At 41.5% G+C, this 27958-nt stretch overlaps 2 protein-coding genes and 1 long non-coding RNA gene across 7 annotated transcripts in view; 2 read left to right on the forward strand and 1 right to left on the reverse strand.

Moving 5' to 3' along the window:
• The window catches only part of LOC122212748 (integrin beta-3-like), a 57967-nt gene extending 49188 nt beyond the window's left edge, over positions 1-8779 (forward strand). Inside the window, exons 12-14 of one of the 4 annotated variants that reach the window (XM_042926692.1) lie at positions 2759-2830; positions 3394-3468; positions 8526-8779. In XM_042926692.1, coding sequence (XP_042782626.1) covers positions 2759-2830; positions 3394-3468; positions 8526-8586 — 208 coding nt within the window. In that variant the 3' untranslated portion in view covers positions 8587-8779. Of the gene's footprint in view, positions 1-2758; positions 2831-3393; positions 3474-8525 lie in introns of those variants that run through there. The other 3 variants (XM_042926697.1, XM_042926696.1, XM_042926700.1) reach the window with 3 other exon arrangements.
• A 46-nt stretch (positions 8780-8825) lies between these two features.
• The window catches only part of LOC122212750 (leucine-rich repeat-containing protein 37A3-like), a 48100-nt gene continuing 28967 nt past the window's right edge, over positions 8826-27958 (forward strand). The window contains exons 1-3 of the mRNA XM_042926716.1: positions 8826-13039; positions 15307-15378; positions 20629-20700. Of these exons, the coding sequence (XP_042782650.1) occupies positions 9018-13039; positions 15307-15378; positions 20629-20700 (4166 nt within the window). The 5' untranslated portion in view covers positions 8826-9017. The remainder of the gene's footprint in view (positions 13040-15306; positions 15379-20628; positions 20701-27958) is intronic.
• On the reverse strand, positions 13972-27709 carry LOC122212753. Of its 2 annotated transcripts, none has more exons than XR_006199273.1 (4): positions 27668-27709; positions 26141-26281; positions 25391-25445; positions 13972-14136 (listed from the first exon to the last, which is right to left on the reverse strand). It is a non-coding gene; the product is annotated as an uncharacterized LOC122212753 (long non-coding RNA). The 2 variants fall into 2 exon arrangements; XR_006199272.1 differs by having other exon boundaries at positions 26141-26285.

Genomic DNA, 27958 nt, shown 5'->3' on the forward strand with positions numbered 1-27958 from the left:
TCTGCACTGACAGCATGGAGCCTGCTTGGGATGCTCCCTCTCCTTCTCCCTCTGCCCCTCCCCTGCTCACACTTGGGAATTCCCCACTCACACTCGCTCATGTTTGCTCTTCTGCACGGGTGTGTATGCTCGCTGTCTCTCAAAATGAATAGATAAACTTTTTTTTTTTTTTTAAAAAGATCATTTTGGCTATTCTCGGTCCCTTGAATTGACATACAGATTTTAGAATTAGCTTGCCAATTTTTGGAAAGAAGTCAGTTGGGGTTTGGATAGGGATTATACTGAAACCACAGTTCAATTTGGGGTATAGTGCCATTTTACCAATATTTTCTTCTGGTCCGTGAACATGGCATATCTTTACACTTATTTCAATCTTCTTTAATTTCTTTCAACAACGTTTTGTGGTTTTTAGTGTGATTCTTGCACTTCTTTGGTTAAATGTTTTCCTAAGTATTTTGTTCTTTTGAGTACTGTTATACATGGAATTGTTTTTCTAATTTTATTTTTGGAATAGTCATTGCTGATGTATAGAAATAAAGCTAATTTTTACATATTGATCTTGTGTCCTGTAACCTTGCTGAACTCATTTATTAGTGCTAAGGTTTTTTTTCTACATTCCCAGGAATATGTCTTGTGGTCTTCTAGTTACCCAGGAAGATGTTGGAGCATTTCAAAGTCCCTATGGACATCTCATTTCTCAGCTTTTTCCTTTTAGGCTTTTTGTTTAGGCTATTTTTTGTCTTGTTATCAATTGCCTCACATAGCTGCCAGATTAAAACATTTATCTATAATTGTTTTCAAAAAATGCCCCTTGGGAAGAGGCTATTTTAGCACTGTGCAGTTCTCAGTGAGGTCAAGGGCAAGGCTTTCAAGTGAAGTTTTTTAGGGACCCCACTAGACAGGTAAAACAATGACAGTTTGTTCCTTGGGAATGAGGCTTTAAGGAACTTGAGCTCCATTCTGTTCCCCTGGGATGTGGGCAATTTTTAAGGCTACCATCACGATGGAGAGCAGAGGTTGAGGACAAGTTAAAACAACAGAGCTCACTGTTCTCATAGAAATTAGTAATTTTTTCTTTAATAAATGCTCTCCGGGTTGCTGCAAGCCCATTGGTTAAAATTTCCAAAGTTCTGAGAAAGTTGATTTTGACCATTTTTGCTAGTTTTTTGTTGTTGTTGTTGCTTTTACGGAAGGATGAATTTTCAGACGTCCTTCCTTTCTCATTTTCACTGATTCACCTGTAACAGGGCTTTAAAATGTCTAAAGTCTCAGGGCACCTGGGTGGCTCAGTTAACTGCCTGACTCTTGATTTCGGCTCAGGTCATGATCTTGCGGTCATGGGATCAAGCCCCATGTCAGGCTCTGCACTGGGCATGGAGCCTGCTTGGGATTCTCTCTCTCTCTCTTCCTCTGCCTCTCCTTCACTCATACTCTTGTACTCTCTCTCTCAAAAAATAGAATACAAAAATAAAAAATGAAATCTCTAAAGTCTCAATGATCACAGGCTAATTAAATACTTAATCATGGGAGATGATTAGAGGAAAGGAATAAAAATAGAAAATGTAATTCTTAGAGAAGCTCTCCCAGATGGAGAGATGAAGTTCAGCAAAGTGTTTCTATATTTAATGCTCTCAAAGTTAAGTTTAAGGTAACGGCTATTTTAAACCCCCTTTTTTTTTCATACAAGTTAAATACAGGCTTTGGAGTCAGAACTGAGTTCAGATTCCAGCTCTGCTTCTTGACTGGCTTGACAAACTGGGACAAATTATACAACCTCTCTGTACTTCAGTTTCCTCACTTGTAAAATGGGGTAATGATGTATCTATCACATAAGGTTATTGTGAGGTTTAAATGTGAAATGCTGATCACAGATGCCCTATGGCTCAATAGTATTGGTTGTGATGATTATCCTTATAATTTTGCAAAAGTACAGTGATGATTCTTGAGCAGAGTCAACCTAAAGGCAGATTTTCTTTTCTTTCTTCCTGTTTCCTTCACTTTATTTTTGCTGTAAAGAACTGAGAAGAAAATCTACTCGGCATTTTGGAATAAAAACTTGTGTCAAGCAGTGACAAAAAGTTATTTATTCAACAAGCCTTCACTAAGTAACTAGTAAATAACAAGCACTCTGTCAGGCACAGGGACAAAAATGACAATAGAGTATGGTCCCTGCCCTCAAGGAGCTGGCAGTCCAGGAGATGGATAAGGAAACGGGATCATATGCCACCTAACAAAGGCTGTCATAGGAGAATACACATGGTGGGGGTATAGCTTTCACCATTTCCTCTTAGATTAATCCCTTTGTCTTTGGCCCCCAAACTGAGGAATTGGTCCTATTTTTGTCTTTAACCGGGTGTTTTAAACTGTGGAATTTTTTACATTTCTAGAGATAAAGGAAAAGCACCTAGAATTACAGAGGACACTAGAAACAGTATTTCCTACAGAGCCTGGGCTTCCTACCAGCATAGTCACTTCTAGGATTTTCAGCCCAAAAAGTTCTTTGGCATATCTTTGCTTTGCTGTCCACGTAAAAAAAAAAAAATTTTTTTTTTCCTCTTTCTGTTCTCCACTTTATCGTCCAGAGAGCTGGGTAGTTCCCAAAGGAAGAGTGCTTTACAGAATCTAAGGGTGATTTATAGGCAAAGGCAGAAAATGATTAGTTTTCACCTTCCAGTTCCATACCCCCAAAATGAACATAAACTTTCATGGTAGTCATTACTGGAAATGCAGATAATTTTAATTCCATTGCATTTTTCAGAATTATCAGTCGTAACCCTCTGTCAACTGTTGAAGATTCCTATCTTTTTAAGTTGCCAGCATTAAAATATTTGTAAGTATTGCAACAATCTCATGGCTCATGAGATGATTTCTGATCTTTTTTGTTGTCATCAAAAGATTAAGTATTTTGCGTTTCGGTTAAAAAGTCGTAATTTAAATTTTAACTGGGTTATTGAAATAAGCATTATTAGCAAAGAAAAAACGTATGTGGGCAAGATAGCCTGCAGAGGAAGGAGTAGTATTGAAGAACACATAACAGACATGGGACTTGTAGATGTAGGTAGAAATACCATTTATCTCAAAGTGGAAAGTGGAGTAAGGTGTATATTAAAAGAAAAAAAGACTAATCAAGAGAGGTGGATGCAATTGAGAATGAAAATGAGGATAAGAGTAAAAAGGATTGTACTGTTGAGCACCAAGGTGATTAATTTGATGATGCACATAAAATGTCTTCATTGGGAGCTTTCTGAAATTATTGTCCATAGCAAGAAAACTCTTGAGCTGACTTGACAAAGAAGCCAGAATTGAAGTAATCACATGTTGCTAAGTATCTTTTTAGGTACAGAATTTTTATCCTTGGGTTCAAATCACGCATGTTTGGGCTTTCTCCTTCAGAGACATGGGATCAACACAGGTGTCACTTACAACAGTTGAGAGCATCCTCATGATGACCGTTGAATTGGAAACACTGTAAGTTGATTTTTCTTATGTGTATTTTCACTTAGTTGTTTACTTAGATTTGTTTTATTGTTTTCTTAAGTCAGATTTATTGAGGTATAAAATTTACTCTTTTTAAGCATACAGTTTGATGAGTTTTGACAAACGTGTAGTTATGTAACCACCACCACATTTGAGACGTAGAACGTTTCTGTCACCCCAAAAGGCCCCTATGTGCCTTTGCAGCCAATCCCCTTTTCTCACCACCAGCCCTGGCAACCACCAACCTAATTTTTGTCCCTATAGTTTTGCCTTTTCTACAGTGTCTTATAAATGAAATCATACAAGGGGCACCTGGGTGGCTCAGGCAGTTAAGCGTCCGACTTCAGCTCAGGTCATGATCTCGCGGTCTGTGAGTTCAAGCCCTGCATCGGACTCTGTCCTGACAGCTCAGAGCCTGGAGCCTGCTTCGGATTCTGTGTCTCCCTGTCTCTCTACCCCTTCCCCATTTGCACTCCATCTCTCTCTCTCTCTCTCAAAAATAAATGAACATTAAAAAAAATAAATAAATGAAATCATACAGTATGCAGTCTTCTGTGATTGGTTCCTTTCAGCATAATCCTTTTGAGATTCATCCATGTTTGTTTTTTTTTTAACTTTTTTAACGTTTATTTATTTTTGAGAAACAGAGAGCATAAGCAGGAGAGGGGCAGAGAGAGAGAGAGAGAGACACAGAACCCGAAGCAGGCTCCAGGCTCTGTCAGCACAGAGCCCAATACAGGGCATGAACCTGCGGAACATGAGATCATGGCCTGAGCCAAAGTCGGTCACTTATCTGACTGAGCCACCCAGGCACCCCAGAGACTCATCCATGTTTTTGCACATGTCAGTAGTTCATTTCCTTTTTATTGCCGAGTCGTATTGCAGTTGTGAGGATATACCAGTTTGTTTATGCATTCATCAGTTAATGGGCATTTGAGTTGTTTCTAGCTTTTTGGCCTTTATGAATAAAGTTGCTTAAAACACTTACATGCAGGTCTTCGTGTGAGCATATGTTTTCATTGGGGGAGGGGGGCAGGTGGTAAAATACCTAATGGCAGGATTGCTACATCATATGCTGAGTGTATATTTAACTTTTTAAGAAACTGCTTACCTGTTTTCTAAAGTGGATGTACCATTTTGCATTGCAGCCAGCAGTATATGAGATCTTCTATCTATCCTTTCTTCTAATGTCTTTATCTATTTTTCATAAGGTGAATGTTGGCCTTAAAATTGAGTTGGGAAGTATTCCCCTCTCTTCAATTCTCTAGTACAGTTTGTGCAGAATTGGCATTATTTTTTCCTTAAATGTTTGCTAGAATTCACCAGTGAAGCCATGTGGGCTTGAAGCTTTCTTTGTGAGAAAGTGTTAAACTACAGATTTTATTTTTGTAATAGTGCTACTTAAATTACATACTTTATTTTTTTGAGTAGTTCATGTCTTTCAGGGAATCTATTTCATCTTGAAGTTATTGACATAAAGTATTTTATAATAATCCCTTATTATCCTTTTAGTATCTGTAGAATTGTAGTGATGTCATTCCTCTCATTTTTGATATTGATAATTTGTGTCTTCTCTTGTCTTTTCTTGATAAATCTGGCCAGAAGTTTATCAGTTTTACTTATCTTCTCTAAAAAGTGCCTTTTCATTACAGTGACTTCTCTATTTTTGTTTTCCTTTTCAGAAATTTCTGCTTTGATCTTTATCATTCCATTTTCTCTCCTTACTCAGTGATGAATTTCCTTTTCTTTTTCTAGTTTCTTAAAAGTGGACACTGGGGAAGATGAATACTATATGAGCAACATCCCACATGTTGACATGTTGTGTTTTCAGTTTCAGTTGGTACAAAATAGTTTCTAATATCCATTTTGACTTATTTGACCAATAGGGTTACTTAGGAGTGTGTTGGTTAGTTTCTAAATATTTGGAGATTTTACAGATCTGTTAATTTGTTATTTAATTCCATTGTGGTCACAGAACAATATGTTGGATGACTGAAATCCTTTTAAATTTATTGAGGCTTGTTTTATAGCCAATGAATTCTGGTGATAGATGAGAATATGGCCTATTTTGATAAATATTATGTGTCCACTTGAAAGAAAATATGTAGTCTGCTGATTTGGTGTGGAGTATTCTATAAATGTCAACTAGGTCAAGTAGGTTGGTAGTATTTTTCAAGTCTGATGTATCATTACTCATTTTCTATATATTTTTTCTGTCAATTATTGAGAGAGGGATATTGAAATCTCCAACTATAATTGAGTGCTTATGTGTCTCTCTTTCCTATTCTCCTTAATATATTTGGAAGTTCTATTATCAGATACATAAATTTTTAAGTTATGTCTTTTCTAATAGTTGACATTTCTATCACAATGGAATAACCTCATTTATCCCTGGTAATATCTTTGCTTTGAAATTGACTTTGTCCTATAGTAAATATAGCCACTCAAGGTTTCGTTTGATTAGTGTTAGCAAAGCATAATTTCTTCCATATTTTTAACCTACTTATATCTTTGTATTGAAGATGAATCTTATAGACAGCATATAGTTGGCTTTTGCTTTTTTATCCAGTATGACAACTCTAAATCTCTAAAGTCTCAATGATCACAGGCTAATTAAATACTTAATCATGGGAGATGATTAGAGGAAAGGAATAAAAATAGAAAATGTAATTCTTAGAGAAGCTCTCCCAGATGGAGAGATGAAGTTCAGCAAAGTGTTTCTATATTTAATGCTCTCAAAGTTAAGTTTAAGGTAACGGCTATTTTAAACCCCCTTTTTTTTTCATACAAGTTAAATACAGGCTTTGGAGTCAGAACTGAGTTCAGATTCCAGCTCTGCTTCTTGACTGGCTTGACAAACTGGGACAAATTATACAACCTCTCTGTACTTCAGTTTCCTCACTTGTAAAATGGGGTAATGATGTATCTATCACATAAGGTTATTGTGAGGTTTAAATGTGAAATGCTGATCACAGATGCCCTATGGCTCAATAGTATTGGTTGTGATGATTATCCTTATAATTTTGCAAAAGTACAGTGATGATTCTTGAGCAGAGTCAACCTAAAGGCAGATTTTCTTTTCTTTCTTCCTGTTTCCTTCACTTTATTTTTGCTGTAAAGAACTGAGAAGAAAATCTACTCGGCATTTTGGAATAAAAACTTGTGTCAAGCAGTGACAAAAAGTTATTTATTCAACAAGCCTTCACTAAGTAACTAAAAAAGTTATTTATACTACAGCGTTTGAAACCATTATGCCATTCAAATAGGATGTATCACCCAGATGTCGGCATCTCATATATATATTGCGTGAATATCTTGCTGAAGAACTTTTCTGTAAATCACTCACATGGATGTCCTGAATTAGGGATTAAGTTGCCAAAATAATTTCTAAAATTTTTTTTTTTTACGTTTATTTATTTTTGAGACAGAGAGAGACAGAGCATGAACGGGGGAGGGTCAGAGAGAGAGGGAGACGCAGAATCTGAAACAGGCTCCAGGCTCTGAGCTGTCAGCACAGAGCCCGACGCGGGGCTCGAACTCACGGACCACGAGATCATGACCTGAGCCGGAGTCAGCCGCCCAACCGACTGAGCCACCCAGGCGCCCCGCCAAAATAATTTCTAAAAGAAAATAGTAATGTGCCACATACAGAATGTTAAAAAAAAAAAAAAAAAAAAAGCAAAAATGTGTTTCAGCTCATTGAGAGCTTAATTTGGGGCTAGATTTGTGAATTTTTTTTTTTAGATTTTTTTTTTAATGTTTATTTATTTTTGAGAGTGAGAAAGAGCGTGAGCTGGGGAGGGGCAGAGAGAGAGGGAGACGCAGAATCTGAAGCAGGCTCCAGGCTCGGAGCTGTCAGCACAGAGCCTGGCGCGGGGCTCGAACTCACAGACTGCGAGATCATGACCTGAGCCGAAATCAGGCACTCAGCCAGCTGAGCCACCCAGCCGCCCCTAGATTTCTGAATATTTAACTCACCCCACAGTTGCAAAGTTTGTTTTGAAGGGAAGAGAGTGGAGAAAGAGAAGATGGTTACTTTCTGAAAAAGCACTGGAAGATTTTTCATGCAAAATAATAATGTTAATTGAATCTAAATCAAACCAGTCGAGGAAACTTCAGACGTTTCCAAGTTTAGGCTTTGAGAAGTCTCACTTCCTGGGGTGCCTGGGTGGCTCCATAGGTTGAGCATCCGACTCTTGATTTTGGCTCAGGTCACGATCCCAGAGTTTGTGGGGTCAGCCCCACGTCGGGCTCTGTGCTGAGCGTGGAGCCTACTTGGGATTCTCTCTGTCTCTCCCTCTGTCCCTCTCCTCCGCTCACGCTTTCTCTCTCTCAGGAAAAAAAAAATTAAAAAAAAAAAGTCTAGCTTCCTGAAAAAGGTGAAAAGATGAGAAAAAGATTCAGCATTGATGCTAAAGATTTCAGAAACCTGATTATAGCAACAGATCCATTCCTGCATGAGGCCAGTCTTGGAATCAGTTCCATATAAAAACTATTCCTGTGTGCTAGACATTGGGATTAAGATAAAAACCCCCTCTCTCTTGCATTTTACATGCTAGAGGTTGTGCCAGACCATAAGCAAGGACTAAAAATACATTAGAAAAGGGGCTGTGAAGGAAGTAAACTGAGTGCTAGTTGCAGTATTTCAAGAAAATTGTTTAACACGCTGACTATAACATCCTAAGTGCCTTCTCCATGTGGGCGCACAGAGTGGACCTCTGAAAAGTGGCCTTGTTACTTTTTCTAGATCAATGGCTATGTCCAGTCAAGATGAGATGGGGGAAGTTTTCCCACCCAGTGTAAATAAAGGGCTAGAATTGGTTTCCGGCCCTCTTTCCCAGAATGAATTGCTTAGCACTCCCCCCAAACTCCTCCTACAGACATTTAGGGGCCATCGCAGATTCAGTGGTAGGCCCCCATCTAACAGAGTGGTGAATTAATAATCAGCCATGGGTATTGAGAATTTAGAGGAAATGGCAACATTTTAGAATATCTGACTGTGAAGTGTGTTCTCCTCCCCATCGCCCTAACTGGTGCTTATTTTGCAGGTCAGCTACTTTTCTTGGAAGCAGTATGGCCAGGGGGAGGAAGAACGTCTCTCGGATTTAAGCTTTGAAGAGCAAGAGTTCAAATTGCTAGAGCTGGACTAGCATTTTTTAATTTCCCAGGATGCCAGGTCCTGTGGCTTCCTTGGAAGCTCTGCTCCACTCCCCCACCCTTCCACCCCTCAGAGCTGCGGGAGTGCGGGGCCACCCAGATCTGAGTCCAAGTACTACCTTGCTGTGAGCAGCCCCGGGCCGGGGAGGGGGGGGGAGGGGGGAGGGGGGGAGTGGGGGGGAGTGGTGGCCTTTGCAGGGTGGAGGGAGGCCTGGGCCCCAAGTGATTCTGGGAAAAGGGCCCGCTCTGCTGGTGCGGAGCCCATCTCCAGGGAGCTAATAAAGGTGGTGTAAATAAAGACGTCATAAATAAAGGGTGGGACGTTGGCGGGGGAGGGGCGCGCAGTTGCTAAAGGTGCGCGCGCGCATCACGGGGCTGCCATAATGGTTTGGCTCCCGCTCAGGGCCCAGCGCCAGTACCCTACTCGCCTGGGTCGCTGCGCCCCGGAGCCTCCGCCTGTCATGTCCCGGCTGCGCCTGTTGGCCCCACTGCTTCTCTTTATGTGGCAACCGTTGTGGCTGCTGGTCCAGGCAGCTCAGCCTCCGGAGTGGGCCCTGGACCCTGCCCAGCTGACTTCCGACCCCCTGGAGGCGGCTGAGACCTGGTCTTCGCGCTCCTCTGATCCCCCGCCCGAATCGCCCCAGGCACTTACACCCCCAGCTGAGCCGGGGGGCTTTAATTACCTGGGGTCCTCTGCTCCAGCCCAGATGTTGGCCCCGCCTAAGGAGTTGACCGAGACTTTGGTTCCATTGCTGGACACGGATTCGTTTGGAGAACTACCCCCAGGGCCAGATGAGGATCTGAATGACCAGCTAACCCAGCATCAAAGGCTCCCAGAGGTGGTTCCAGTGCCAGGTTGGGATCAGAATCAGACCATAGCTCCGCCTCCTCATCTCAAAAGTAAGACTAAAACTGTAGGTTTAGATCAGGCCGAAGATCACCAGTCATTTGATTCCAATATGGGTCTCCTGTATCCTGAGGAGAACCTACCTATGGGTTTCCCAGGGGGACCAGATCAACTTCCAAACTTCTCTGAGGAGGCTGAAATTCCTCCACCCTTGCAGAAGACCCCAAATCATCTAGAGTCCCCTGAGGAAGCTGAATCTTTTTTGCCCCAAGGGGAGGCTCAGGCTCAGCATCCAGAGCCCTCTGAAGAGACAGAAACATCTCTACTTGAGCAGGAGGCTCCATCTCAGCGTCCAGAGTCCCTTAAGGATGGAAATTCAGCAAACCCACAAGAGGCCCCAGCTGAGCCTTCAAGTACCCCTGAAGAGGTCGAACCTTCTTCAGTCCAGCAGGAAGCCTCAGCTCACCCTACAGAGGCCCCCGAGGAAGTGGAACCTTCTCCAACCCCCCAGGAGGCCCCTGCTCAGCCTCCAGAGCCATCTAAGGACATCATATCTCAACTGTTAGCACATCATGAAGTAAATGTGCTATCTCCAAGTCAGAGTGAAGCTCAGAAGCCAAGCTTCCCCAATGTCACTGTTAAACCTCTGGATCTTACCATAACTCTAACTCAGCCTGCGGAGCACCCTGAGGAGGCTGGACCTACCCCAGTCCAGCAGGAGGCCCCTGCTCAGCCTGCAGAGCGCCTCGAGGAGGTTGAACCTACCCCAGTCCAGCAGGAGGCCCCTCCTCAGCCTGCAGAGCGCCTCGAGGAGGTTGAACCTACCCCAGTCCAGCAGGAGGCCCCAACTCTAGTTCCAGAGTTCCCTATCGAGTATTTAACTCAACTTGCAGTAAGTGATGAGGTGACATCTCTACCTCTAGGTCAGTATCCAGATTATTTAATGTTTCCCAGGGTTATAGGTAAGCCTTTAGATGTGGAATTTACCACAACTCCAGGGCCTGATAAAGGTGTTGAATCTTCTATAGCCCAGCAAGAGGCCCCACCTCAGCCTCTTGAACACACTGAGGAAGCAGAACTTTCTCTAACCCAGCAAGAGACCTCGGGTAAGCCTCCAGAGGAGGTTGAGCCTTCAAGTGAGCAGGAGACCCCAGGTCAGCCTTCCGAGCCTCCTGGGGTGATTGATCCTTCTCTAAGGCAGCAGGAGACCCCAGCTCAGCCTTCAGTGCCTCCTGAGGAAGGTAAGCCTTCTCTAAGCAAACAGGAACCCCCAGCTCAGCTTCCAGACCGTTTTGGAGAAGCTGAACTTTCTCCAACCCAGGAGGAGGCCTTAGCTCAGCTTGCAGAGCTCCTTAATGAGGCAGAATCTTCAACCCAGCAGGAGACTCCAGCTCAGTCTCCAGGGGAGATAGAATCTTCTGCAACCCTGCAAGAGCAACCAGCTCAGCCTCCAGAGCTGCCTTCCAGGGAGGTGGAACCTTCTCCAACCCAGCAGGAGCACCCAGCTCAACCTCTATGGCATCATAAGATGACAGTTTCACCTCCAGGTCACTACCATGATCAACATTTAAACCTGCCCGATGTCAGTGTGAAACCTCCAGATGTGCAGCTTACCATGACTGCAGAACCCACTACAGAGGTGGGACCTTCTGCAGTTCGGCACGAGACTATAGCTCAGCCCTCAGTGCCTCTTAATGTGGAACCTTTTGAAACCCAGCATGAAGCCCCAACTCTGCCTCCACAGTCCCCTGAGGTTGAATCTTTGCCAGTTCAACAGGAGACTCCAACGCAATCTCCAGAATCTACCACACAGGAGAAACTTCCAACACAGCAGGAGACCCCAGTTCAGTATCCAGAATATCCTGGAGAAGTTGAACCTTCTACAACTCAGCAGGAGGCCCTAGCTCAGCAATCACAGGCCCCTGAGGAGGGTGAATCATCCTCAACCCAGGAGGAGGCCCCGACTCAGCTTCCAGAGGCCCAGGAAGAGGGTGAACCTTCCCCTCTCCAGGAGGAGGGCCAGGGTCAGCACCCACAGGCCTCCGAGGGGAGTGAACCACCTACAACCCAGGAGGAGGCCCCAGTTCAGCATCCACAGACCCCTGAGGAGGTTGAACCTTCTTCAACCCAGCAGGAGGCTCCAGCTCAGTATCCTCAGGCATCAGAGGAGGGTGAGCCTTTTCCAACCCAACCAGAGACCCCAACTCAGTATCCAGAGCCCCTTGAGGGGACTGAGCCTTCTCCAGCCCAGTCAAAGGCCACAACTCAGCATCCAAATCCCCTTGGGGAAGTTAAACCTGCAACCTATCAGGAGGCCCCAAGTCAGCATCCACAGACCTCTGAGGAAATTAACCCTTCTGCCACTCAACAGGAAGCCACAGCTCAACATCCAGAGCCTTCTGGTGAGGTTGAACCTTCTCCAACCCAACAGGAGGCCCCAGCTCACTCTCCAGAGCATCAGGTGGTAACAGTTTTTCCTCAAGGTCCACATCCAGAGCAGGTCCAGGCTCAGCATCCAAATTTGACTGAAGTCAGAGTTCAGCCTTTAGACCTGGAACTGACCATAACTCCAGAACCCACTACAGAGACTGAACCTTCTCTAACCATGCAAGAGACCCCAACCCAGCCTCCAGAGCCACCTAAGGAGGTTGTTCAGTATCCGTCCCAACAGGAAGTGACAGTTCCTACTCCAAGTAAGGATCAAGGTCAGCAACCAACATTGCCCAGTGTCACAGCTCATCGTGTGGACTTGGGGCTTACCATAACTCCAGAACCTACTACAGAGGCTGAACATTCTACACCCGTGAAGGAGACTACAGCTCCTCCTCCAAAGGACCTTGAGGTGACACTTGCACATCCAGAGCAGGTTCAGAGTCAGCATCCAAACCTGACTGAAGTCACAGTTCCACCTATGGACCTGGAACTTACTGTAACTGCAGGATCCAGTGTGGAGACTGAACCTTCTCCAACCATGCGAGACACCCCAACTCAGCCTCCAGAGCCACCTAAGGAGGTTGTAGTTCAATATCCATTCCAGCAGGAAGTGACAGTTCCAACTCCAAGTAAGGATCAAGGTCAGCATCCAGCATCACCCATCATCCCATTTCGTCATGTGGAGCTTACTATAACTCCAGAACCTATTACAGAGGCTGAACATTCCACAACCCTGAAGAAGACTACAACTCCTCCCCCAAAGGACCTTGAGGTGACACTTGCACATCCAAAACAGGTTCAGAGTCAACATCGAAACCTGACTGAAGTCACGGTTCCACCTATGGACCTAGAAATTCCTGTAAGTCAGCAACCAGAGTCATTTGAGACAGGTTTTCCTCCAACAACTGAACATCCTGTGGTGCATTTTGTAAACTATACCTCAGAAAAGGCATACACAACTTTAACTTGGCAACCAGAACAGAATGCCACCACAGACCTCAAAATATGTGAGCGCTGTACCTGCAAAGAGGAGACACTGTCGTGTGTTGGTCTCAGCCCACAGCAGAGGCTCCGCAGAGTGCCCGTGCTGGAGCCCGACACCTACAACGGCACCTTCACCATCTTGTAAGAATCGCCTTTACTTGTTTGTTCTCTGCCTCCTGCTTGACATGGCAGTCTCTTCCTCAATGTCGTCCTGGGCCTTCCTCATCTCCCCAACCACGTTGACTGACTTTCTGTTTTTAGCTTTTCTTTGTCAACTATCCCTTATCTTCATTTTCCTTTTTACTACTGTTCGCCCTTCTCCAATCTTTTACTTGTAATTGTCCTTATTCTTTTTCCTTATCCAATTTTTAGCCCCATTATTTCATTCCTTAACCTCTACTCTCCCATTTTTGCTCCATCCTCTATAATAGGATACAACAGAGTAGTGAAGAGTAGAGATTCTGGAACTAGATTGCCTGCGTTTGGGCCGAGGTCTGTCATCTATTAGCTTTGTGACTCAGTTTCCTTTTCTGTGAAATGGAAATTATGATAGTTACCATCTCATGGGATTATGGTGAGATCTAGATGAGGTAATACATATGAAGCACTTGGATCAGTGCCTGGCGAAATATGAGTGTTAGCTGTTATTATTTTGATTCCCCAGACCTCATCTTTGACGCCCGGCCTTCCACATACAGTACTCAGTTTGGGCCCAACCCAAGAGTAAGTACTATGGGCGCCACACTAGGATGAAATCGTCTTCAGAACATGAAATGACAGGTGGGAAGAAAGGAAATGGTCATAAAAAGGGAGGTGGCATGTAATTAAGTACTAAAAGAGGTACCATGGGTGTTGGAATTCAGCAGACTCTGTAATCAGCGGAGTATGGAGGTCAGGGAGAGCTGCATGGATAAGCTAACACTTTAGCTGAGACTTAAAGAGTGGCTCTGATGTGTTAAATAGAGAAAAAATGGGTATAAGTCTAGGCAAAGGCACGGCTGCAGGAATGATCAGGGATTAAGAATTAGGTTAAGCAGTTAAAGATCCAATTACGAGAAACCTTGACTATCAGCTAGAGAGGTTTGAACGTTAGATTCTGAGTTAGAGAGAGCCATTGAAAGTTTTCAAGCATGAGATATACAGACCGCTGAAACAGGATTATTTTCAGTTCCCCATATAGGCCGATCTGGAGAGGAGAGCTTGATCCAGCGAGACCAGATAGAATGTTCTAACAAAACCTGGGAATAAAGTAACAAGGGGCCGACTCAGAGTGGCTGAAAAGAGTAGAAAGAAAAGCCTTGAGAGCACTGCAAAGGAGGAAGTGACAAGATAGACTAACTGATGACAGTCGCGGGTGGGGTGTGCACGGGAAAGAGAAAACTCAGATATTACTCTGAAACTTCTGTCCCAGATAAGGAGAATGATGGAAGTTGAGGCATCTTTTACCAGGGAACACAGAGCAACCAGAAGGCTTCAGGTTGACTGGAAATGTCCACCAGGCACATGGGCAGATGGGTATCTGTTTTGAATTTATTCCTGACTCCCCTGAAAAAAATGTGTATATAAACTGACCAGGTAAGCTGTTGCTGAGGGAAGAGGACAAAACTAAAGGTAAAGATTCAAAGTCATACGCAGAGTTAGCGGTTGAAACTGAACCTCAGGCATTTAATAGCTTCTCTTAAACATGTGTAATTCATGGATACATGAATTATCATGGATACTTTTTTTTGTTTTTAATGTCACAGGTATAGAGGATAAAACGTGAAAATCCCACCCCACCCTCCCTACCACTCATAAGATAACTCCTGTCACCTTTTTGGTGTGTGTCCTTCCTTCCCATCTCTTTCCTTTGCATTTTTTCCTAATTTCCTAATGAGGGGATACTTTTTAATTCCTTGCCCAGTGATTTGTTGCTTTTCCCTATACAATATGTCTAAGAAATCTTTCCATGTTAGTTATTCTAATTTCTAACTTCCCTTATCCTTCTAACACCTAGAGAGGTTTCAGTAGAGGGCTTCTTTACCTTTGTTTGCTGATAATGGTAAATTTTTTACCATTTTTTTCGTTGAATTATTATTTTCTCATTGATTTGTGGAAGGAACCATTTTAGACACATAAGTGATTTGGGGAAAAAAAATACTTATCTCCAGAGTAATTAACAGGCGTTATCTACCCAAGGAATGGAACAAATAGGAAGTTCAGGTTCTAAGGAGCTGGCTTGTTTGTGCCAGTGGCCCCACGCTATCTCTTTATTAATTGCACCACCTGGGATGCTGATAGCCGCGGAAATTAGAAAGTTGGCATTTACTGCATTGGAATATTCCCCACAAGGTTGCCAGTGATTCTTTTATTTATTCTGTTCATTCCTTTCCTACCTATTCAAGGATCTGAACTGTGTTTCTTCACAGAAATTTCCAAGGAAACTCTATTTCTCACATTGATGAAAATGTATGGAAGGGATACCGTTGGGCTGAGAAACTGTGAGTATATTCTCTCCAAATACGAATACAAAAAAAAAAAAAACAAAAAAAACAAAAACTAACTGCATTCTAAGGTCCTTCTTGGTCCAGAACTTTGAAGTCAGTAGCTCTGAGGAAAGGTGTTTCCCCTTCCATATCCCAACTCGACCTCTACCGATTGCAATTCTGTGTTAATTTTTTTTTTAACGTTTATTTATTTTTGAAACAGAGAGAGACAGAGCATGAACGGGGGAGGGTCAGAGAGAGGGAGACAGAGAATCTGAAACAGGCTCCAGGCTCTGAGCTGTCAGCACAGAGCCCGACGCAGGGCTCGAACTCACGGACCGCGAGATCATGACCTGAGCTGAAGTCGGCCGCTTAACCGACTGAGCCACCCAGGCGCCCCATCTGTGTTTATTTTAAAAATTAAATTTGGCAGGTTCCCTTTAAAATTAGAATCAATTTCAACTTATTTTCCATTATACAAGGAATACGTGATTATAGTCTCAATATATAAAAATGAAATAACAGGGGGGCCTGGGGGGCTTATTCGGTTAAGTGTCCAACTTCGGCTCAGGTCATAATCTCAACGGTTCGTGGGTTCAAGCCCCACGTTGGGCTCTGTGTTGACAGCTCAGAGCCTGGAGCCTGCTTCGGATTCTGTCTCCCTCTCTCTCTGCCCCTCTCCTGCTCATTCATTCCCTCTCTCTCTCTGTCTCAAAAATAAATAAACATTAAAAAAATTTTTTTTGATGAAATAACAGATCTAGTGAACACCTGCCTTATGTTCTAATCCCCCCACTGCTGGGATAGCCACTACTCTGGATTTAGTATATATCCTTCCAGACCTTTTTCCATGCATTTGCCTACATACATATTTACAGCAAAATAGGTTTGTTGTGTGAGTTTCTTATCTTTTTTTTACATAAATTGTAACATCCTACAACTCGATTCTTTTGCTTCGTGGTATGTCTTAGACTTTTTTTCTTCCAGTACATAGAGGGTTACCCCATCCATGCAAGCTGCTGCATAATATTCCATAGTATGAGTGTATTACGATTTAGTAATTCCCCTCCTGATGGATGTTTAGGCTGTGTCCAGTTTTCTTATTACATGCATTGCTGCATGGACCACCTCATACATGCATCTTTGTGTACGTGGGTGGGTATTTCTGTAGAATAGATCCCTGGAAATGGAACTGTTGGGATGAAGACGATGTCGATATATACAATTTTAATTGCCCTCAAAAAAGGTGTGCCAATTTACACACCAATCCATACACCATGACAGCATTCATTTCCTCCTACCCTCCCACTCTTGGATATTCTCCATTTCTTGGCTGATCTGGTGGGTGAATAAAATGGGTCCCTTCTGAATTTGAATTTTTCTGATTACGTATACATTTAAATATCTCTGTATGTTTCCTGGGCATTTGTGTTTCTTGTCTGAATTTTCTGTCCTTTGCCAATTTTTTTGTTATCTTTTTTTTAAATTGATTTGTAGAAAAAGTCAGTGTAGACACAAGTAATTTTGGAAACAATATTATACTCAAAGTAACTGACTGGCATTTTTCATGACAGATTGTGTGTCATATCATCAGTTCAACTTGGGTAGATAAGTCATAAATGACTTCTGAATTAATAATAAAAGACATAACAGTCATAGTAATCTAAATGTAGGGATTATGATCCCCCTAAAGTAGATTCCCCCCTGCCCCTTAGTCTGATAACCTTACTGGTAAGGGACAAATGGTAGAACAAGGTAGTTGTTTTCTTATGAATTTTATGAATTTCTTAAATACTATATATAGTTTATATTTTCTCATGATAGTATCTAACTTGGAGATCTTATTTCCCAAACTTGTAAGAAAAATGAAAGTAATTTGGCACAAGGAACAAGAGAGAGTGGAGAGAGTGGGTAGGCTGAGGGACAGGGGTAGGAGAAAAACTTTGAATTGTGTATTATATACCTTTGGAATTCTGAGCCATGCAAATATATATTACCTATTAAAAAAAATAAACTGAAATTAAAAAATATTTTTTGAAAAGCGTGTATTTGGTAGTTTATATACTAGAAGATGAATCTGGTAAGATTTGATGATTCTTAAAAAATTTTTAAATGTTTATTTATTTTTGAGAGAGAGAGAGAGAGAGAGAGAGAGAGTGAGTGAGCAGGGAAGGGGCAGAGAGAGAGGGAGACACAGAGTCCAAAGCAGGCTCTAGGCTCCGAGCTGTCAGCACAGAGCCTGATGTGGGGCTCGACCCCACAAACTGTGAAATGATGACTTGAGCCGAAGTCAGACACTTAACCAACTGAGCCACCCAGGTGCCCCAAGATTTGATGATTTCTAATTCAGCTTGAGGGTTATGCCTTGTAAGACAGAAGTTTTTAACTATGGGTCAATAGTCCCCTGGGGCAGGATTTTTAACCTTTTTTTCTATATATCAAATTTAAAAAAAAATTTTTTTTAACATTTATTTATTGCTGAGAGACAGAGCATGAACAGGGGAGGGGCAGAAAGAGAGGGAGACACAGAATTGGAAGCAGGCTCCAGGCTCTGATCTGTCAGCAGAGAGCCCAATGTGGGGCTCGAACCCACGAACCGTGAGATCATGACCTGAGCTGAAGTTGGACACTTAACAGACTGAGCCACCCAGGCACCCTTCTATATATGTATTGATGATCTGCAGAAGCTTATGTTCTTGGGATAATGTTTTCAAATGTATAATAAGTTAAAATATATAGGAAAAGGAAATTATGTGGAAATAGAGTTTTCAAAAATTTTTAAAAAAGATTAGTGATATAGCAATAAATCTGCTTCTGTTAGAATATTAAATAACAAAATATAATGGTACGCCTACTAACTATTATAACTTCAAGGTACTGATGAGAATAAATGATATTTTGAGATATCCACGCCAAATATGTGATATGAAAATATCTGATTTCTGCTGGGGACCAAATAAACTACACTAATCTGTGGTTTGTTGCCTGCATTCATAATGGAAGGAAATGCTAATTCTAGTTAGAGGTTTGTGAAAATAGAGATGTGATTCTATTTCCCATCCAAGTTTGGCACCCACAAATTCAGTCCATTCTATTCACGGACCTGAGCCCTAAAGGGATGGTCTGCAAATTGAAATCGCATGCACACCTTTGCACGTATTCAAGAAAGTACAGTTTTCTAGGGAAAGGGTCCATTCCATAGCTTTTATGAAATTCTCAAAAGGTTCTTGTCTCAAAAGATTGAGTCACAAATTGGGGTGGAGGTGGAGAAAGACATTTGTTTTCCTGTGAAGTTGTACTTATTCTCATAAATGATGATAAATGAATGATTTGTTTTAATTAAAAGTAGTATATTTGCAAATTGATACCTGTCACTTTCTGAATTCATTCAACAAATATTTATGGAGCATCTCCTATGTCCCAGGAACTGTTTTACGTGCCAGGGATATAAGCTCAAGAACAAAACTGACCAAATATCCCACTTGTCAAGGGGTTTACAAATATATAATATAAAAACAAATATGTAAATATAATAAATACATAGAATTTCAAGTATTGGTAAGAAATCAGTGGCCAGATCTCTCAAGTTTTCTAATTTATTCAACGACCGTTTCTGCTGCTCATAGACTGAGTTTTTTACTAATGATAATACTTTTCATTCATATAATCTTGAGTTGGTTCTTTTTATTAGATGTACTGTTTACCTCTGTCTGAGGATATATTAATGATGCCATTCTAAATTTTGTATACTGTTTATTTTTGAGAGAGAGAGAGAGTGAGAGACAGAGTGCAAGTTGGGGAGGGGCAGAGAGAGAGGGAGACACAGAATCTGAAGCAGGCTCCAGGCTCTGAGCTTCAGCACAGAGCCCAGTGCAGGGCTTGAACCCATGGACTGCAACCTGAGCCGAAGTCGGATGCTTAACCGACTGAGCCACGCAGGTGCCCCATTAATGTTGGTATTCTCAAATCCTTTTGTGTTTTCTCTGTTAACTGTGTCATTGACTATAAGCTGTTATATTTGTTTTTTATTTTCTGTCCTGAATAGAATTGGCTTTCTCACTCCATTTGGTCATTCCTGAGTGCAATTTATCTTTGTAGTTGAGATTTGACTTGCTTCTGTTTTCTGGTCCTAAGGAAGAGGTGAAATGAACCACGGGGCTTGTTATTGGTGACAGGTCCCCCTGAGAGTTAAAGAAGAGGTGGGAGGTGACTTCTAATGGCTAGTCAGAGTGTATACCCTTCCTCCAGGGTTCTGGGACCCTGCCCCCTTCTAACACCAATGGCTCCTGCCTGGAAGAAAACACCCTTTGCTGCCAGATCCAAGGAGGAAGGATGTGGGGTTGATGTGCTGTCCTTGGTCCTACTGCAGTATCCCAGCTAATCACCCTGTAGGTGGCTCCAAGGCATTTCTGGTGGGGAGTGTTTGTAGAGCTACTCCCTTGGCTTTGAGCTAAGGTTGTGGATTTTCTAATTGTATCTTTTCTAATCATCCTTAGGGACTTTGGTGGAGTTTGGAGTTTGGTAGAGACTTGGCATGTTTCAATCTGCCAGCTTGAAATAGCACAACCTCTTAGGAAGACAATTTTGTACCCCTGTTAAATCCTGGAGAAACTTAGGCAAATGTGTACTAGGATATAAACAGAAAAATGTCCAAAGCAGCACTGTTTATAATAACTGAAAATTAGAAAAATCTAGTATCCACCAACAGTAGAATGAACAAATAGTGTTACACGGGTATTTACTCTATAGTTATTAAACTGAGCATTTATGTTATGTGCATTTTATGCACATTTTTAGTTCTCACAGATATTTTTTAGATGGGGAAAAAAATTAGATGGCTTTACTTGTAGCACTGATATGGTTATAAATAGGGCTTCCACAATAAAATTTGGGAAAAGAGAGGAGGAAGTGGCAGTTCTGTCCATGTTTTTGCCACTCAGGGCTGGGTTCTAACAGAGATTTTGTGATCCAGAGAGTAGGCATTAAATGTACATTTTGGTGTGAAGAGTGGATAGGGGTGTGTGTGTGTGTGTGTGTGTGTGAGAGAGAGAGAGAGAGAGAGAGAGAGAGAGAGAGAGACAAAGGAGTATGTGAGAAGAAAAGATTTGAATCAAACAGCAGAGATCACCATCCCTACATTAAATAAGAATTAGTGTATTTGGTGGCACCATTACCCAGGTTTCTCTCACATCTAGCGGTCCTGTGTAGCAAATAGTTGTAGTTATTTTTGCATTTTGACCCAGAAATGACCTTTTCATTTTGCAGAATTCTCAGTGACAATTATCTGACCGAATTACATAAAGACACATTTGAAGGCCTGCTATCCCTCCAGTATTTGTAAGTTAATCAGTTCATCATTTATTATGAGTTTTTAGTTATATTATTTATTAAAAAATACAGGGTTCAAATTGGATAATTGCAACAATTTCTTCTAACAGTAGAATTCTATAATTCTCTATAGTGGAATTCTATAATTCTCTCTATTAAATTCTATAACTCTGTAAGTCTGTGGGGACCCAGCCCATCTCTAGCATTAAATACCTCCTATGCATTTTCAACTTTTTAATTTTATAGACAAGATATAGGAAAAAGCCCTTCAGTTGTAGAGGAAAAGGGGTAATGAAGTCTGAGCAATTATGGACACCCATATGAACCTTGTTATGTAAGTGTTCATATACCATCTGCTTTTATTTATATTTATTATTTATGGCCCATGGATCAAATCCTGTGTATGGTCTGTCTTGATACAACCTATGAGTTCAGAATGATTTTCATGTTCTTAAAGGGCTGTAAAAGAGAAAAGAAGAGAAAGAAACAGAGAATATGTGACGGAGACCGTATATGGCCTGCAAAGCCTAAAATATTTACTGTCTGGCCTTTACAGAAAAGGTTTGAAAAAGTTGGCTTAGTAAAATGAGAGGAATTGAAGTTAACCTCAAATTGTCACCTACAAGACAAGAAAATATAGAACACTTACATTAATTTGAATGCCATTAACCCAGAATTTTTAAATAATTTAATCTAAATTAAATATTTAAATATTAAATATTTAACTAAGCAGGTGAATTATGTAAGCAGTATTACCAAGTACATATTAAATTATTAAGAGATTAAGGATTTCAGTGTGGGAAATTTTATTAGTTTATTTTTTTATTATTATTTTTTATGTCATTTATTGTTAAGTTAGCTAACATACAATGTGCACTTGGCTTCAGGAGTAGATTCCTGTGATCAGTGTGGAAATTCTTATGCCACCATAAAAATAGATGTTTAAAATGATGGTTAAGGGGTTGGGGCTCCTGGGTGGCTCAGTTGGTTGGGCGTCCGACTTTGACTCAGGTCGTGATCTCACAGTTTGTGGGTTCGAGCCCCGTGTCGGGCTCTGTGCTGACAGCTCAGAGCCCGGAGCCTGTTTCAGATTCTGTCTCCCTCTCTCTCTGCCCCTCCCCCACTCATGCTCTGTCTCTGTCTCTCTCAAAAATAAATAAACATTAAAAAAATGATGGCTAAGGGGCACGTGGCTGTCTCAGTCATTAGAGTCTGCAACTCTTGATCTCGAGGTTGTAGGTTAGAGCCCCATGTTAGGTATAGAGATTACTTAAAAAAAATGAAACCTTTAAAAATATAATGATGGTTAAGTGGTATAGTTAGAAATGTTTACACTAAACAAACATCAGAAATGCCTCTAACTTCGCTAATTACAGAATAAACATCTCTCCAGCCTCATTGTCAAGGAAGAAATGTTTGCATATATCTCTGTACATTAGACATACAGAGATACTAATGTTCTTTGCTATGGAGGTTCAGTGTTTATTCTTTGTCCATGCCATGCAAAGCTGTGTATTTCATTAATCCTTTTTAAAAAATTTTTTTAATGTTTATTTATTTTTGAGAGAGAGAGAGACAGAGTATGAGCAGGGTAGGCACAGAGAGAGAGGGAGACACAGAATCCGAAGCGGGCTTCAGTCTCTGAGCTGTTGGCCCAGAGCCCGATGCGGGGCTCGAATTCATGAGCAGTGAGATCATGACCTGAACCGAACGAAGTCAGATGCTCAATTGACTAAGCCATCCAGGCGCCCCTCATTAATCCTTATTAATGATGTGCTTTAGAAAATAGATTCTTCTTGCAAATGTGGAAGGCTTAAGGGTAGTGAGTAAAAAGAATCTCATATGACACTAAAAATAGTCCTTCAAATTATCAAACCTTCCAAGTCTTAGGGGACAACCACTTTGTATTGGTCTTCTTGGCTACCTCTGCCATCTGGGCTCCAAACATTACAAACACAGTTTGGAGAAAAACAAAAGAGACAAACTGCGCAATGGATAGGGCCTTTCATTATTTCTACTATGAGGTACTTTGTAAGCCAATTATTTCATGTCAGGTGAAGTGTTCTCATTCATTCATTCATTCAAAAAAAATGTGAATCAAAACCTAAAAAAGAATGTGACAGGCCCTATGCCCAGTACCATAGGCACGCAGATGGTTAAGACAGGCTTCCCACCCTTGTAGGAACTCATGATTTCACAGGGAAAATAAACAGAAGCTTAAACCATAACGCCTAAGCACTAAATGGATGATGAAGCACTGACAAAGTGCAGAAGAGGGAGCCACAAAGTCATAAAACCACATTTCTTTTCAGTCGTTTTGCTCCTTCTACTCACTACCCAGCTGTTAATTTATTTTATAAATATTTGAGTTTGTTCTTTGTCCATGCATCAGTTTTAAACACAGTAGACAACGCAGATGAGCAAGACTAGTCCATACTTTCATGGAGTTTATGCCCAGAGGAAATGGAATGCCAGAATAACTATATTAAGAAGAAATTGGGGCACCTGACCGGCTGAGTCAGTAGAGCATGCGACTCTTGATCTCAGGGTCGTGAGTTCAAGCCCCAGGTTGGGCGTGGAGTCTACTTTAAAAAATTAAAAGAAGGAGAAGAAGGAGGAGGAGGAGAGGGGGAGGGGAAGAAATGGATTTGGGCAATGAGAAGTATAAGTTGTTTTTGGAACACAGAAGAGGGGGGAAGACTTCAAGTTGGATCAGGGAAGTTACTAGAGAAATGCTGTTTGAACAGAACCTTGAATGGCTATGACGTATCATCAGATAGACATCTTGGGAAGAATATGCTTGCAAGATAGAGTGAGTGAAAGGCAAAATGCAGGAGAAATTTCTTTGGTATCTGTAGAGTAGGAAACTAGAGCCGGATTTAGGATTTTGAAGGCCTTGGATAATATGCCAGGCTACCGTGTTATCACAGCAGTGCTCTAGGACAAACTTTAGACTGCACCAGGGTCACCGGGAGGCCTTGTCAGAACACAGGTTCCACCTCCACAGTTCCTGATTCACTCAGTCCAGAGTAGAGCTGAGAATTTGCATCTTGAGTAAGTTCCCAAGTGACTCTGATATTTGAGAACCACTCCTGGAGAATTAATCTGGTGACTGTGTGCAGTATAGATTAGAATGGGAGAGACCAGAGATGAAAATGCCAGTCAGAAGATGGTGGTACCCATGTAGGTGGAAAGTGAGGGACTCGGCTGAAATCCATGGAAATAAGAGGGTCAACCATAATCAAGAATGGGTGTTTCCAAATAAAAATCCAGGACCATGTTGTTTTTTTGTTGGCCCCACTTGCAGCTGAAGCAATTGATAAATTCATAGACCGTTTAGGCAACGTACAACCAAAAATAAATTTCTATTAATATGATAATATAATTCTGAGTTCGTTCAAAGTTAGGTATTGATTAGAGGAGTAACTTCTTTTCAAGTTAAATGAAAAGGTATCTTTTACCTCTTCTGGTATTGACTTGGTGTCAAGAAATAGAACTAAACCAGGAAGGTGTGCTAATGTGAGAATATCCCTTTTAATATTAGAAATTATATGTGGCGATCACAACTTTGAGCTCATAATTTAGAAATTGATGAGGCCACAAACAGTCATTTAATCAATTCTTCTGCTCTCAGGAAAGATTACTTCCAAGATCTATCAAGATCTATAGTTGTATATTTTATGTATGAAGATCACAAAGGTGAGACTCTTAAGAAAGGTGAGGACAGGGTTAGGGGCTCTGGAAGGTTCAAATAACAATTCCTAATACTCAGAGTTTAGCCAAAAGCTACTTATTCAATACTACCATCCTACTAATTAGATATCTTATAGCTAATTGAGGCAATATTTTCCTTTTCCTTTTCCTAGAGATTTATCCTGCAATAAAATACAATCTATTGAAAGACGTACATTTGAATCACTACCTTTTTTGAAGTTTATGTAAGTTACAAATATAATTTCATTATATTTGGAATTTGTATTAAACTTAATTGTAAACCTCTTTGTTATTCATTTGGAATGAATGAAACTTTATTAGTCGAAAGCTACTAAAATTATGTAGCAAATCTTTTTTGTCTGTGGCAAAGTTTGGTGTGAGAGTTATTATAGAGATCAGAGTGAATCGTTCTAGAGCAGCAGTTCTCTGCCAGGGTGATTTTGCATCCAGGTGACACTTGGTAGTGTCTGGAGACATTTTTGATTGTCAGACTGTAGATGTGCTCCTGGCATCTAGTGGGTGGAGGCCAGGGCTGCTGTCACACCCTACAGTTCACAGGGCAGCACCCCCCCCCCCCATAACAAAGATTATCCAACCATAAATCTCAACAGTGCTAAAGTTGTGAAACGTTTTTCTAGAGAAATAAACTTACTTCTCTAGAAAAAAATACTTACTTAACACAAGTATTTATTGAGCATTTACTGATTTGTATCTAATGCACCACATGTATAAACATGAAAGTATAAATCTTTCATGCAAATATTTTTTTAAAAAGGCAAGTATCTTTCATAGTGAGATTTCTTTAGTGTATGGAGAGAGTATTGTGGTTATGTTTCATTATCTATAAATTAGAATCACTGCCAAAGGATAAATATTCTGAAAGAATATCTTTTTTTTCTCTTTGTTTGTGTCTTGTTTTGTGTGTGTGTGTGTGTGTGTGTGTGTGTGTGTGTGTGTGTAGAAATCTTCGTTGCAATTTACTCACCGAACTGAGCTTTGGAACATTTCAGGCCTGGCATGGAATGCCGTTTTTACACAAGCTGTAAGTGAAATAGAAAATGAATACATGTAAAAAAAAAAACAAAAAAAAACTACATGTAAAAATATCATACAGTGATTGGTTAGGTGTGTGTTAATAAACCCAGTATGAATTCTGGAAAGTAGGTCTTAAAATCCATTTTTTTTTTCAAATGAGGAAACTAAGGTACAAAGAGGCCAAGGGACTTGTCTTAACTCCTAAATGGCACTCTCTGCCCTCCCTCGTACCCAGCTTTGTGTGGGCAATGAAAGCCCCAAGCAAGTAACACCCAAGTCAGTATTATCATGGGAATTCGTGACAGTGATGCTTCCCCAAGGTGTGCATGGTCCTTGAAATCCACTTTTGAATTTAACTTTGATTCCTGCTCATGTGCAAGTTTCCTATGCAAAAGAGAACTTCAAAGAACTAAGTTTAGCACAGAGTTCTCCAGGCAGCAAAAGGTGTGGGTGCTTCTTGAGCCATCAGGAAAGCAGAAAGAACTCCTGAATGCCTGCCACAGGGCACTGCTCTCCATGTGTTTTCTTTCCTGACCACTCTTCAATTAAGAAGTGTGTTATTCCCTTTCAGCCGGAAAATTCTGTGATTTCTCTGTAAAAAAGCAAATCATACTGGACATGTTCAGTGGCCTGAGGGGGATTTTTAGACTCAAGGTTGAAGACCCTCCTCTAAAGCAGACGCTGGAAAAGACTGTCTTACTGTCTTGTGGTTCAGAAATCCGATTTCACAACTTATCTTCCATTAGATGAAAGTGTTTACGGTGTGTCCGGAGCTGGAGTAAGTTCCTGCGGGTGCCCAAGAGCAGGGGCCTCCTCTCTCCTCTCATTAATTTGCTGATGCCTAACTTGGGGAAAGAATACTGAGGGTCAGTTTTTTGTTTTGCCGGCATGCCAGAGAACGGGCTCATTGAGTTTCTCCACCAAGAGGTTTTAGTGGTGTCAATATAATGTCTTAAAACTCACCACCTCTACTAAGCATCTTATAACACCGAGAGTCTCTTCTAAGAATCTGAATTTCATAGTTATGTAGGCAATACAGGACAAAATAGCGTGGAATCCGTTGATAACAATGAATGAATTCATTGAAAAACACTCAGTGCCACGCGCACTCTGTGTCGACAGTGTACTAAGTACTGGGGGTACAAAGAATACACAGGGACTGTCCCCAAGAATCTTTCATACTGGAAGGAGAAAAAGATGGCCGTTGATGGGAAAACGTATGTGAGCCATGCTGGCATCAGTGCAGCAGGGTAACGAGCTAGGGGGTGACAAAGTAGGGGATGGTTGTGGAATAGAAAAGATTTGTCGTGGACAAGGCAACAACTTGCTTGTGTTGAGTTTTCACGTTCATCTTGATGAAGTTTTGGGGAGATGGTGGGGAGTCGGGAGCCGACGGCCAAGAAAGAATTCTTGAACATGTCTTTGGTGCAAAAAGGCGATTTTATGAAAGCACAGGGACAGGACCGTGGGCAGAAAGAACTGCACTGGGGTTGTGAAGAGTGACAGGTTATATGCTATGGAATTGGGAGGTCAAGTCAAAAGGGAAGTCTCCAGAGGGACTGTGATATGTGAAAGAGGACTCCTAAGATACCAGAGGCCTTGCTATTGTCAAGCTAAGGTTGTTTTTCCGTCTAGCAAAGCATTAAGACAGTAGGGAGTTCCTGGAGAAATATTTTATTTGCCTGCCTCAAGTATCTGTCAATAGGCTGCAGGTTATAAGGAAATTTAATTTTACCTGAGATTTCCTTCTTGCCTTTGTTCCCCATATCACTATGGAGGGGTGATGTTGGGGCTCCAGGAAGCTGATTCTGTAGGTTTCTGGCGATTAGGCTATTGATAAGATTGCCTTTTTCTTGTAATTTACTAAGATATTTGTAAACTGATGGAAACTCCTATCTTGCCCGACTGAGATCTCTTATCAGTTAACCATTTGTTTTCTTTCCTTTCCTTTGTCCTCGAGCAGCCAGAATCACACATATCCCACCTGGGGCGGGGGCATGTGCTAACTTGTATTTTGCCCTCAACTTGCCTCATGCTCCCTCATCGATCTTACATGACAGAAAAAGGTAATTAAAGAACCAGAGCTAGCTGGTATTGAGAATAAATTAATACTCATGTCATGTGTGTTATGCCCAGAATTCGTGATCCCCAAATACCGCCAGGGAGCCGAGTCCGATGTAAAAGCAAAAGAGCCTTTATTCGAGCTAGCTCGAGCTCAATCCCCTACCTGCACTGATGCAGAGGTGAGATACCGGGGAGAGAGAGCCAGTTTCAAAAGGACAAAGGTTTTATGGGGGCCTAGGGGCAGTTGGTGAGGTAATGGCTGTGGCCTCAGCTGATTGGCTGGGGAAGGGTCCTGGGGAAGAGTGCTGTTAGGCAGGTGGGGGGGGGGGGTTACTCAAGGGGAGGAGGTGTGGTCAAGGTGAAGGACACAGAACAAGATGGAGTCAGCCGGCGTAGGCCCGCCCTTTCAATGTGGTTTGAATAGAGCTGTACTACTAAAACGAATTCACAGTTA

Source organism: Panthera leo, assembly GCF_018350215.1.
Source record: "Panthera leo isolate Ple1 chromosome E1 unlocalized genomic scaffold, P.leo_Ple1_pat1.1 chrE1_random_Un_scaffold_49, whole genome shotgun sequence".
In the NCBI taxonomy this organism is placed as follows: domain Eukaryota; kingdom Metazoa; phylum Chordata; class Mammalia; order Carnivora; family Felidae; genus Panthera; species Panthera leo.